This window comes from Mchenga conophoros, linkage group LG19, assembly GCF_057382185.1.
Source record: "Mchenga conophoros isolate Kocher_MC1m ecotype Shallow Benthic linkage group LG19, M_conophoros_male_GT1.1, whole genome shotgun sequence".
In the NCBI taxonomy this organism is placed as follows: domain Eukaryota; kingdom Metazoa; phylum Chordata; class Actinopteri; order Cichliformes; family Cichlidae; genus Mchenga; species Mchenga conophoros.
In genome coordinates, this window is record NC_140544.1 from 30,047,083 (window position 1) to 30,060,200 (window position 13,118).

The 13,118-nt window shown below is 43.9% G+C and overlaps 1 protein-coding gene across 5 annotated transcripts in view; it reads left to right on the top strand.

Annotated features, from left to right (window-relative positions):
• The window catches only part of ttll5 (tubulin tyrosine ligase-like family, member 5), a 62,079-nt gene that overhangs the window by 7,679 nt on the left and 41,282 nt on the right, over positions 1–13,118 (top strand). For all 5 annotated transcript variants that reach the window (XM_085258111.1, XM_085258110.1, XM_085258112.1 and 2 more), the window contains exons 8-12: positions 555–624; positions 715–799; positions 6,159–6,260; positions 6,374–6,465; positions 6,588–6,695. In XM_085258111.1, the coding sequence (XP_085114237.1) occupies positions 555–624; positions 715–799; positions 6,159–6,260; positions 6,374–6,465; positions 6,588–6,695 (457 nt within the window). The remainder of the gene's footprint in view (positions 1–554; positions 625–714; positions 800–6,158; positions 6,261–6,373; positions 6,466–6,587; positions 6,696–13,118) is intronic.

The following is a 13,118-nucleotide window of genomic DNA, read 5'->3' on the forward strand; positions in this document are numbered from 1 at the left end:
ACACACTTTCAAGGCCCCGGGCTCTTGGAGGAGCTCAACAAGGTTCTCACCCTTGGAAAACATGTGCACGATTCTTCTTCTTCTCAGGCATTTTTATGAAACAGTGGAAAGAATGTCAGAGCGATATTTGGAGAAAAGAAAGAAATACGTTCATCTTTTTTGCTTTGCTTTTTCTCTGAACTGTAGCCAGCGCTGAGGTTACTCCAACTCCTACCCCCCCCGCCCTTTACCCCATCTCTTCTCAACTTCACCACCTGCAACACATTTCAACCTCATAAATGACCCATCTCCCACCACCAGATTGTGTTTTTATAGGCTGTTATTGAAGCTTGACCCGCTATGACCAGCGTCACTGAAACTTTTCTTCATCTTATTATCCTTTGATGTTTATGGTTCACTGCAGCGTCTCGTCAGCCCAATGAACTTGAGTATTTAATGCAGTTCTATATGAATCATTTGTGGTGTTGTAGCTTTAAACTTGTGATAAAATACTGCCCGCATTTTCTTCTGTGTTCATCATATCTTCTTTTGTGCGTCCTGCTTCTCATCTACAGCCAAATCAGATTTCCATGACTGAAAACATTTTGGTGTCTCGCTATATTAATAACCCGCTACTCATTGATGGTGAGTTGTTACAGTTATATTTTTGCTATTTTCTTTTGACAGATTTGCACTGAACAATTTTATGACTTAATCTAATTGTTGTTTTTACAGGGTTCAAGTTTGACGTTCGTTTGTACGTGTTGGTAACGTCTTACGATCCTCTCCTCATCTATGTGTATGAGGAAGGCTTGGCTAGGTGAGTGTTTTTACCTTTGAAATGGTGACTAATACAATAGAAGCTATCTCCTGGTGCTTTTACATAAGATTTTATGTTGTCTTTTTGGTATCCATCCATCCATACAGCCATACATCTTGCTGTTTATCTGCTTTTAGCTGATAGAGACGGTAATTTTATTTTTTATTTTTTATTCCTATTTATTCTATTTATCCCCTTTGTATATTTTATTTATATTCGTCTCTGTATTTATATATGTGTGTGTTGTATATATATATATATATATATATATATATATATATAAAAAAAACACCCAGCGCGCCCCTGCGGGCGGTTTATCCTTCAAGCTCGGGTCCTCTACCAGAGGCCTGGGAGCTTGAGGGTCCTGCGCAGTATCTTAGCTGTTCCCAGGACTGCGCTCTTCTGGACAGAGATCTCCGATGTTGTTCCCGGGATCTGCTGGAGCCACTCGCCTAGCTTGGGAGTCACCGCACCTAGTGCTCCGATTACCACGGGGACCACCGTTACCTTCACCCTCCACATCCTCTCGAGCTCTTCTCTGAGCCCTTGGTATTTCTCCAGCTTCTCGTGTTCCTTCTTCCTGATATTGCTGTCATTCGGAACCGCTACATCGATCACTACGGCCGTCTTCTTCTGTTTGTCTACCACCACTATGTCCGGTTGGTTAGCCACCACCATTTTGTCCGTCTGTATCTGGAAGTCCCACAGGATCTTAGCTCGGTCATTCTCCACCACCCTTGGGGGCATCTCCCATTTTGACCTCGGGACTTCCAGGTTATACTCGGCACAGATGTTCCTGTACACTATGCCGGCCACTTGGTTATGGCGTTCCATGTATGCCTTGCCTGCTAGCATCTTGCACCCTGCTGTTATGTGCTGGATTGTCTCTGGGGCATCTTTACACAGCCTGCACCTGGGGTCTTGCCTGGTGTGATAGACCCCAGCCTCTATGGATCTTGTGCTCAGAGCTTGTTCTTGTGCTGCCATGATTAGTGCCTCTGTGCTGTCTTTCAGTCCAGCTTTGTCCAGCCACTGGTAGGATTTCTGGATATCAGCCACCTCCTCTATCTGCCGGTGGTACATACCGTGCAGGGGCCTGTCCTTCCATGATGGTTCCTCGTCTCCCTCCTCTTTCTTGGGTTTCTGCTGCCTGAGGTATTCACTGAGCACTCGGTCAGTTGGGGCCATCTTCCTAATGTATTCTTGGATGTTCGTTGTCTCATCCTGGACTGTGGTGCTGATACTCACCAGTCCCCGGCCCCCTTCCTTCCGCTTAGCGTACAGCCTCAGGGTGCTGGATTTGGGGTGAAACCCTCCATGCATGGTAAGGAGCTTTCTTGTCTTTATGTCAGTGGCTTCTATCTCCTCCTTTGGCCAGCCTATTACCCCAGCAGGGTACCTGATCACGGGCAGGGCGTACGTGTTGATGGCCCGGATCTTGTTCTTACCATTCAGCTGACTCCTCAGGACTTGCCTGACCCTCTGCAGGTACTTGGTGGTTGCAGCTTTTCTAGCGGCCTCTTCATGGTTCCCATTCGCCTGTGGGATCCCCAAGTACTTGTAACTGTCCTCTATGTCTGCAATGTTGCCTTCTGGTAGTTCAATCCCCTCAGTTCTGACTACCTTCCCTCTCTTTGTTACCATCCGACTACACTTCTCCAGTCCGAACGACATTCCAATGTCATTGCTGTATAGCCTGGTAGTGTGGATCAGTGAATCGATGTCTCGTTCACTCTTGGCATACAGCTTGATGTCATCCATGTACAGGAGGTGGCTGACAACTGCTCCGTTCTGTAGTCGGTATCCGTAGCCAGTCTTGTTAATGATCTCACTGAGGGGGTTCAGGCCTATGCAGAACAGCAGTGGGGACAGAGCATCTCCTTGGTAGATCCCGCACTTGATGGTGACTTGTGCTATGGGCTTGGAGTTGGCCTCTAGTGTTGTACGCCACATCCCCATTGAGTTCCTGATGAAGGCTCTTAGGGTCCCATTGATCTTGTACAATTCTAGGCATTCCAGTATCCAGCTGTGGGGCATTGAGTCATAGGCCTTCTTGTAATCAATCCAGGCAGTGCACAGGTTGGTCAGTCTGGTCTTGCAGTCTTGGCTGATTGTTCTGTCTACCAGTAGCTGGTGTTTTGCGCCTCTGGTATTCTTGCCAATTCCTTTCTGTGTCCCGCTCATGTATTGACCCATGTGCCTGTTCATCTTAGCCGATATGATGCCTGACAGGAGCTTCCATGTAGTACTGAGGCAGGTTATTGGTCGGTAGTTGGAGGGGACCGGTCCCTTCTTGGGGTCCTTGGGGATCAGGACCGTCCGGCCTTCAGTTAGCCATTCCGGGTGTCTCTCGTTAACTAGCAGCTGGTTCATTTGTGCTGCCAGACGCTCGTGGAGTGCAGTCAGCTTCTTCAGCCAGTAGGCGTGAACCATGTCGGGCCCTGGTGCTGTCCAACTCTTCATACTGGAGACCCTTTCTTGGATATCTGCCACTGTGATGGTTACTGGACCCTGTTCAGGGAGGTCGCTGTGGTCAGCCCTCAGATCCTCTAGCCACTGAGCATTGCCGTTATGGGTTGCATCCTTCTCCCATATGCTCTTCCAGTATTGCTCCGTCTCCAGCCTTGGTGGTGCTGTTCTCTTATTGTTCCCTTGCCACTGAGAGTACACCTTTGCTGGTTCTGTGGAGAACAGCTGGTTTATTCTCCTGCCTTCTATCTCTCTGGTGTACCTCCTCAAGCGGCTGGCCAAGGCTGTGAGTCTTTGCTTGGCAGTTTCCAAGGCCTCAGGTATGGACAGCTTGCTGTATTTCTTAGGCACCTTATTTGTCGCACCTTTCTGCAACTCCGTTAGTTGGCTAACCTCCCTTCGTGCTACTTTGATCTTGCCCTCTAGCCTCCTTCTCCATGGAGGGTACTGCCCCTTGTCGCTGTTCAACTTGTAGCCAAGCATCTCACTGATCACTGTTGCCGTATTGTAGATCAGCTTGTTAGTGTCGGTAATCGTGGTTGTAGGTATTGCCCGTAGTGCTGCATTAACATCATCTAGCAGACCTTCTGAGGGAACTTCACGTAATCTTGGTAATCGGCTACGCGGGATCCAGGTTTCAAGCTTGGCCATGATCCTATTTTTCAGGTCAGTTCCTCTCGCACTCAACGATCCTTCTCCTATCGCACTTGGGGCTATGATATCTCCCCCCTGACCTGGCGTCCTGACTCCTCCTTGCCGTAGCATTTGTGTTGTACCTCGTCAATCTCTAGCTGTGAGAGCAGTCCCTTCTTTCGAATGTTGGAACACTGAGCTACTAGTTGTTTCGCCGTCATTGTGGATGTTGGGTATCGAAGAATCCATAGGTCCCTCATCCTATTCATGTAGCCCCTTCCGCCGGGGTTACTTGCATAGTAGCATTCCAACAACGCCCTGTTTTCGTCTCTTGCCCACCGATGCCTTCTTGTTCCAGTAGCCCACTTTTCGTCAGGGTGCCCTGGTTCCTCAACACCTGACGCGGACCTTGTTGATCCGGGCGACGTCCGAGCCGGCATGCCTTCATATTTATCTGTCTCGCTCATGTCTGCGGTAGGCTTGCTTAGCATAGGGGGTCTAGCCTTAGGACCCTTACTGGATACAGACGCCCCAGGCAGGAATCGAACTTGCGATCCTCTGTTCCAAAGGCGTGTAGTCTAACCACTACGCTATCCAGCTGCTTTATATATATATATATATTTATATATATATATATATATATAAAACAATTCTGTAACAATTCTGTAACTGTAACTTCGGTCGTTGCTGTGCTTTTTTTTGGAAGTCGAATTTCCCAGAGGAACCCACCCGAGGGATTAATAAAGTTCTATCTTATCTTATCTTATCTTATCTTAATTTAAACAAATATATTAAACAAATATATATAGACTTCCATTTCTCCAGCCACTTCCTCAGCTCTTCTGGGCTGTGTTACCAAAGTGTTCCTGATTTAGCTGAGAGACAAATTCTTTTAAGTGTGTCCTGGGTCTGCCCCAGGTTCTCCTACCGGTATACCCCAAGACACCTCACTTAGGAGGCACTCACAATGCTTCTTATGTAGAAGTCACCTTAACTTGATGAGATGATGATCAAAGTCTTCACTTTTATTTTTTTGCAACTGAAAAATAACAGTATGTTACGTCTTTATGATTCAACACCTACATTTCCACTCTGTGTTGTTTGCTGTTGCTGGCGTCGCCACATCACGATGCATTTGATTGACACACTTCAACTGCAGTTCACACACTTCTCAGAGTCATCCATAGGGTTGTATTTGACTTTCTAGTTGGTCAGTTCTGGCTGGATGGCATAGATAGAACAATAAGTCACCATCATCTTCATGTCCACTCAACACATTCTTTTACTAAATATAAGTTCTTTCTCTCTTCTAAAACCACCAGTTATCAATTTAAAATTCAGTGATGTGAGATTGTCCTTGCCTCTCACTCTGTCAGCCCTGTGAAGGACTAGCGAGCTGTCCTCTTGGCTTCTGACAGTTTGAATAGGCTCCCCTAATTTAGATAAGTGGTTAACCAACATGAAACTTCCTGTTTATATGTGTCACGTTATATTAGGTTTTTGTGCCACGTTGCGTGTTGTTAAGGAAAACCTTGTTTATTATTATGGATCCAGCGGGACTTTGTGAAACACTACATTCATCTTCCTTTAGCACCCACAAGAGGGCATCCTAAACTTTGCAGACTGCCTGTGTGGAGCGTGTGGCTTTGGCCACTTTAAAACAAAGCGCTCTATTGTTTCACTTGTAGGATGTGCTAATCAAATGTTTGCTGATTGTGACATTGTTCAAAGCTCATATCTATCACGACTTTATGTAATTGCGCTCGAGTTATTAGGCCTGGGTGTTCAGAGCAATAATAATTTCTTTAACAAAGAAAGGCTATTGTCAGACACGGTTGGGTCAGGAGAGGGTTGATGATTTATAGAATGACTGGCTCCTCACCTCGCTCTGATAGAGGTGCGTGCTCATGCTGGAAACACAGTGCCACTTCCCTCTTATTTGCTGGCTTCATTATCAACTGTTTTCAGTAAATCATGGCCGAATCTTGAATCCCACTTTTATCTCCTGACATTCCTTCACATGTGTTGGTATTCAGGTACATGGTGTGTGCCAAAGGAATTCTCATTATTGCACATGTGGCATCCACTCCTCTCAAACACTGCCAGAAACTAATCTCTTTCCTTATTATTTATAGTCAAGTGTCTTACAAATGTGGATGTTACGGCACATGGATATGTAGGGGAATAGTTGGATTACGTAGAAGGATTTTCCCCCCCCCTTTTTCCTCTTGTGTAAATAAACCCTGCTCCTTCACAGATTTGCCACAGTTAAGTATGACAGGACTTCAAAGAACATCAAGAACACATTCATGCACCTCACCAACTACAGCGTGAACAAAAAGAGCAGCGATTATGTCAGGTAAGTCCCTTCAGTGATCAAAATACAACGCGGTGCTGTTACGGGAAGGCTCCCCCTCTGACTCATCCATTTATTACGGCTGGAGTGTTTGAAGCTCATTTCTTTCTTTTCAGTTGCGATGACCCCGAAGTTGAGGATTATGGGAACAAATGGAGTATGAGTGCAGTGCTGAGGTATTTGAAGCAGGAGGGGAAGGACACCACATGTGAGTTAGACCTTCACCTTGTTCTTTTCATTTTTAATATCCATGCAATGACGACAGAAGTAACTTTTCAATCTGTTTTCTTTTTTAAAATATCTTATTTTCCTTTGATGTTTCTGTCGCAGCGCTGATGAAGCAAGTTGAGGACCTCATCGTCAAAGCTGTACTGAGCGCTGAGCTACAGATAGCCACCGCCTGCAAGACATTTGTTCCTCACAAGACAAACTGCTTTGGTAATCATTTCCTATTCTTCTTAAAACTATCTTTTTTCCCCAGCCACAGTTAAAACAATCTAGTCCCCCAAAATATGCTTACACCTGCTACAGCCACTGTGAATTATGGGATCCAGCTGCGTTTCCAAAAGAATTTGCTAAAATTCTGAAAGACTAGTCTGAATGTGAAGGCCATCAGCACAAATGTGGCTCCTCAAGAATTTCTTTTGAATGAAATTTGAACTCCGGGGGGAAAGAAAATCTCTCTTTTTGCTCACGGTGCAGAAGCACTCACACATACTTAGTCATACATATTACCACACCCCTCACATTTCTCTTCAGCTTCAGATTCATTGTCCAGCAGCTCCTCCATACTATTTGTCCACTGAACCGTGCTGAAGTTGTAGACATTCATTCCTCAGTGTGGAACCTTCCTGCATGCTTGCTGCCCTCTGACTGGCTGCCGGGTCGTGGACGGCCTGTTGACTGAAGCAGGAATTTGCTTCCTCTCCTCTGTTGCCATTCAGCCTGATTTAGACTGACTGTTTTCTTGGCTAGTCTTGCCTTGCAGTGGGCTCGTGTGAACTCCATTTTGGAGCCATTACCCATGTTAGTGTTGGCACTAATTGTCTGCGCTCTTTCTTCGTGTCTGGCAGCCTTTCTGAGATTTTGGGTTTGAAAGCGAGTACGCTGGCCTAGCTTCTCTCAGCACCACTGCCTCTTTTTCACTCTCTCCCCCCCTTTTCTCTTGCTGTTTCTTCTGCCGCGTTATGTTTATAATTCGCCCTTTCATGCTCACATTCTCCTCACCTCTCAGACGTTAGAAAAATAAAGGACTCCACAGTTGTGACAGGCCTCTTAGACGTAATAGTCCTACGATGGGCGGTTGTTTGGGCTGTACTGGATGCATATCAGCAAAATATAACCATCAGACATTCGCCTGCATAAAGATGCTATCTGCACCCTGAGCATCACTGCAAGGTTGAGAAAACACACATTAACCCAGGGTGTAAAGGTGACCATGCAGGTATTTACTTACCAAGCCTCAACCTGGCTTTCATACATACCTGAGAGACACTATACAACGCGATGACATATTTTTGGAGAGAGGGGGTGAAAAACAAGAATGGATAAACAGGTTTGCTCCTGTTCTCATTCATTATTTTTGTCAGTGCTTGTATTCTGTTTTTGTGTTTTGTTTTGTTTTACCGGGCGATCGTGGCTCAAGAGTTGGGAGTTTGCCTTGTAATCGGAAGGTTGCCGGTTTGAGCCCCGGCTTGGACAGTCTCGGTCGTTGTGTCCTTGGGCAACACACTTCACCTACTACCTACTGGTGATGGTCAGAGGGCCCGGTGGCGCCAGTGTCCGGCAGCCTCGCCTCTGTCAGTGCGCCCCAGGGTGGCTGTGGCTACAATGTAGCTGCCATCACCAGTGTGTGAATGTGTGTGTGAATGGGTGGATGACTGGATATGTAAAGCGCTTTGGGGTCCTTAGGGACTAGTAAAGCGCTATATAAATACAGGCCATTTACCATTGTTTTGTTTTTTTAAATGCATTCACAAAAATGCTCCACAGATGCATGCAAACAGCACACTAGCAACTGAATCTGATCTTGCACCAACCTGTAGACGAGTAAGAATGTGTTCCTGTTTTATATTGTTTTGTTCATAGCCTGCTTTGAAACTGAACTAAAGGTGAACAAGTGGTAAGAGGTGTTTACATTAATATTGCAGAAACCCAAGTCTGCTTCATGTATACAGTAGCTGGACTGAACAATAACAATTAGGTACTGCACCTTTTGATTAGGACCCATAATACTCTGGAGTCTGTTGTGAGCATGGCCATTATCGTACTTCATCCGTATCAGTTTACTGTTGAATTTAGTGCAGTTTTGTTGTCTTAGATGGCCTCAAGCAAGTTAATTACAGCATTCATAGTCTATTTACAGGATTATATTTCCAAAGATAGACAGTAGACCACCCTCATCCTTTCTCTGTTGATCTGTCTCTCCCAGTGTGGTCATGTTGCTCTCTGTGTGTATGTGCATACATTATGAACACAGGAACATGTAGAAACCAGTATAAACCATGTGTTTTCCAAACATACAAGCTTAAAGCTGTCTAAGCTTCAGGCAGTCCAGTCCGATATCTTTGTGGGCTTCTTTTTCTTGTCCCTGAAATAAAAACCCACCCTAACCACCTGGGAGTCATGTTCACTCAGCCACTGTCAGCTCCTTTGCTTCTCCTCTTTCACTTATCCTTACTATATTTTCCCACTTCACAGCCACCACTATCCTCAGCCTTCTTCCTGGCATGCCTGTAATAGTAAACAGGTAAAGCGTCAGAATGCGTGGCAACAAATGCATGTGTGTTAGCTCAATGAACGTGCTGATAAAAGCAGCCATTGTTTAGAGTTTTAATACAGTCTGTTGCTTGTCTGGAAGGGAGCCATGCGAGACCATAAAGCACATTATAATCTTAATTTACTGCAAATTGTTCCCTGCCATTTTAATGTCTATTAATGGCTTTAATACAATGTTTATTGTTTTCCAATTGGATTTCTTCCCTTTGCTTGAATTGCACGGTGTGTCTAAATGCACATACTGTAACAAAATCTTTTTATAGCTCCGTAATGTCTCATGTGGGAAGAAATAAAAACAGCAGTTTTTTCGTTTTACATTGTAAGGAGTGGGTGTAAGTGTGTGTGTGTGTGAGTGTGTGTCCGTGGAGAGAAAATGCCACCCATGCAGCTCTTTACCGCTGCTGTGTGATTAATGGACAGGGTTTTTTGCTGAGAGATGCTGATTATGAGATGTTTTGATCTGATTAGCCAAGCCAAAGGCCTATTTTATTACACACAAAACATTCCACTTACTGGTCCTATGTTTCACTGAACGTCCCTCATTAAGTGCTGAGTGTGGTTGGATCTCCCGTCTGCGAACCACTCTGCCTGTCTTACATTTGTCAGATACTCCCACACTTCACTGCGGCACAGTGTTTGTTTTCCTATGATGACAGTGCAGCTGCTGTGTAACTGAGTGTTTTCGAGAATGATTAATGGTTTTGGGTCCCACTATCACAATAACGCTATAGAGTGTTAACAGCGACTTAATTTGTTGTCCTGGGAGTGTTTTCTCGATTGTGGCTCTGAGGCGTGCCTGTTAAGCTCCTTGCGACAGCAGTGAAACAGTTCAGCGCCATTAATTTATTTCTGAATTTAATTGTCCTTGCTGTGAAAAGAACACACATGAAGGAAATACTTTATGTTGATGTTGTTATTGTGGACCAACAAGCTGCATGGGCAGGGTGGGGGAGATCATTGTTTTTGGGCATTTGTCTGTTGTGGTGAATTTTCCAGCAGCGCCCATCCAATAACAAAAAAGAAAGCACACCAAAAAAAACCCTCAAAAACTCTTCATCATCCCTTTTCTCTGTCATATTTATTCTCTCCCTCCCTCTTTAATGGGTGTGATGTGGATGTTCGCTGCCTCTCGTCTGCTTGTCTGTGATGCTTGTTGTGGGCTCTCTGTGGGCACATTTAAAAGTGTTCCCCTGGCAGCGGTCGAGCCGCAGAACAAACGTGCCTAACAGTGAGCGCTTCGACAGGCTCACAGGGAAGGAATGGCGTCTGCTACTAATTGGGGGAAAATTTGTGACACATGGAGCCTGCATGTCGGGGGGGGGACGGTGAGGTGGTGTAACACCTCCTGTTTTTTTTCTTTTGTTGTTGTTGTTTTTTCTCCCTGTTGTTGTGGTGCCACTGAAGTGAGAGCGTAAGCTAAGCCATTTTATTCCAGCGCTCTTGTCTATAAGCTTTATGATACACACACTCTCTCCCCATCTTCCTATAAAATGGATTGAATGGTATAAAGCTAGCAAGTGGAAAATAAAATGCTTTGCTAAGTGAGCACTGCTTAGCAGTGGGGGTCCCGTCCATCCGCAGAAGTTAAAGAAGGTAAAGATGGCAGTGGCAGCTTATGTTGCAGCTTTTGGCTTGTGGGCGTAAGGCAGACTTTGCTCATTTCCATCACGAAAATAGTGTTTGCACTTTCACCAATTTGGACCCTATGACACTACCATAAGTTCAGCTCTCAGTGCATGTGATATACAGTGACCCAGTGATATTGTGCTTCCCTGATGTAAAGAAATGTTCTCAAGGTGTGTCCTGAAAAAATTACATTTAACAAACTCATTCAAAGGTACAGTAAGTCATTCTTTGTTATTTAATAGAAAAAAGAATGTTGGACTCATTAATATACATAGATTAATGTGCAACTAAATCTTCTAGCAAACTGATACATTCTCATGAATGTAAAGAATTAATCCACTAAAAATATATAGGAGCAGGTGCCAGTGTGTGGATTTCAACATGTTGCCCATCATCTCGAATAAAGTGGCTGAGATGGACATCGATGTTCCGTCTAATCAAATTTTATTTATGTGGCGAGAGATCAGTCACTAGCTATTCAGGATATTCTCAACAACTTATAGTATCGCTGTCAGTAGACAGAAGTGAGCTTTACTGACTCATCGAGTTCTATCAGACCTTTTCAGCCTTCTCCAGTGTTGATCGATGTGGACACAAAGCATGTAGACAGCTGAGGTAAACAGAGGACTGACCGCCTATACTCACTACACATGAACAACAGCCAGAGTTGTTTGTCCTACAACAGCCACTATATCTGGGATTATGAATTGAAATAAGACAGGTAATGCCGCGTTCCAGATACCTCGGAACACTCCCAAGTTAGGATCTTCCAGAAAAAGCTAGGAGAAACAGGATTTGTTTTGGTTCTTGGCAAGGAAGAGTCATTTAGGTATCACTAGAAATACAGCATACTTATTTTTTGCACTTAAAAAACACATTCATGTATCGAGCCTGATCAGTTCTGTGTATGGCTTATTTAGCAGTGGAAGTACAGATTAAAAATTCACAATTTTACAAACATTTAAATTCAGCACCACCTTCTTGGATTACTAAGTTGGGGTATGTCGATTTGTTCTGATTTTTCAAGTTTCAGTCCGAGTTGAGGGGGCGTTTCACAAAAAATCTCTGAATGGGAACTTCCGACTTATTCAGCAACGCACCATAATAAAAGAGAATTCAGTATTCAGTTGACTGCAATCTGAAATCTATTAACACCTAGTGGAGAGATTTTAAACACTGTTCCTTTAATGTTGAAAATAATTTTATTTACAGCAAACAAGAACCCTATGCCACAATTTCAGTTCAACATATTTTCTCTGTTGGTCCAGAGCAGATTTGTTTCTTACAAAAACTGCATGGCTGTTGCATTTCTTTTCAACAGAAACAGTTTATTCATTCAAACACGAATGAGCAGACAGCTTTACATTGCATGCGGATAGCCTATAAATTACATACACCAAACAGACATGTTTGTATGAGTCATGTTTTCGCCATATAACGAAATCCATATAACCTTTTATAAGCATATGCTCCTATAACCCATTTGTCACTCACAGAAAGGAAATGTAACATCTGTCCTCAGATACAAAATGCATTTCATTCTAAAATGAATTGAAAGTAATAAATGGAGACCCGCATTTTTTACCAAAATGAACAAAACTTCTTGACCATTTCTGATGAATATCAAGCAGTTTTACTTGACATCTGCCTCCAGGATTTTATTTTTTGTTCCAACATCTGCAAGTTATTTAGACATGCTCCAGTGTACATACTATACACATCTCATACAACTCATGGTTTGTTTAATGGTTAACTTCACGAGTTTTTAACTATATACAACATCACATAATTACATTTACTCATCCTTTTAAACTTGATCTGCTCTGTTTTATCAATGTGATACTGAGTGTAAAGCTGGGGCCACTGGTGGCTGTCATGCTGGCTTTTGTGTGCTTAACACTGGCATTGACCTGAGATGTTAGAACAAACAGTGCTGCTTACAGCAGCTTTGAAACCTCCAGCCACCCAGGCCTATTCTCAACATAGCCTGTTCTTTTGAAGTGCCATTAGAGGGATTTTTTCTCTGCCTCTTTGGCTGGGCTTCACGCTATCCCTGTAAAATACTGCGGTTTCCCTGCACGCTGCTGCTGGGGCCGATGGCTCGTTGGCTTATTGGGTGACACTCCCCAGAACAGTGTGAGAGCTTTCATATGGCACATAGGGCAACTCTGCCACTGTGAGCCATATATCAGTCAGTGAAACAGGAGAGAAAATTGGAGTAGAGTGGATTAATTTTTACATGGGGAACTGCCTGACCACTTTTTTATTGTGTCACTCAGTGCTCAGCTATAACTGGGGTGAAATATATACTATAATAATATATTGTCTAAGGCTTTCTAATTCCCTAGATTTTGCCACTGTAAGTCATGGTCCCAGTTTAGTATCTGAATTTATTTTCCAAGTTAAAAAGATACTAACTTATGATGGTGCTGGAACTCTTTCTGGTGACCATTAGGG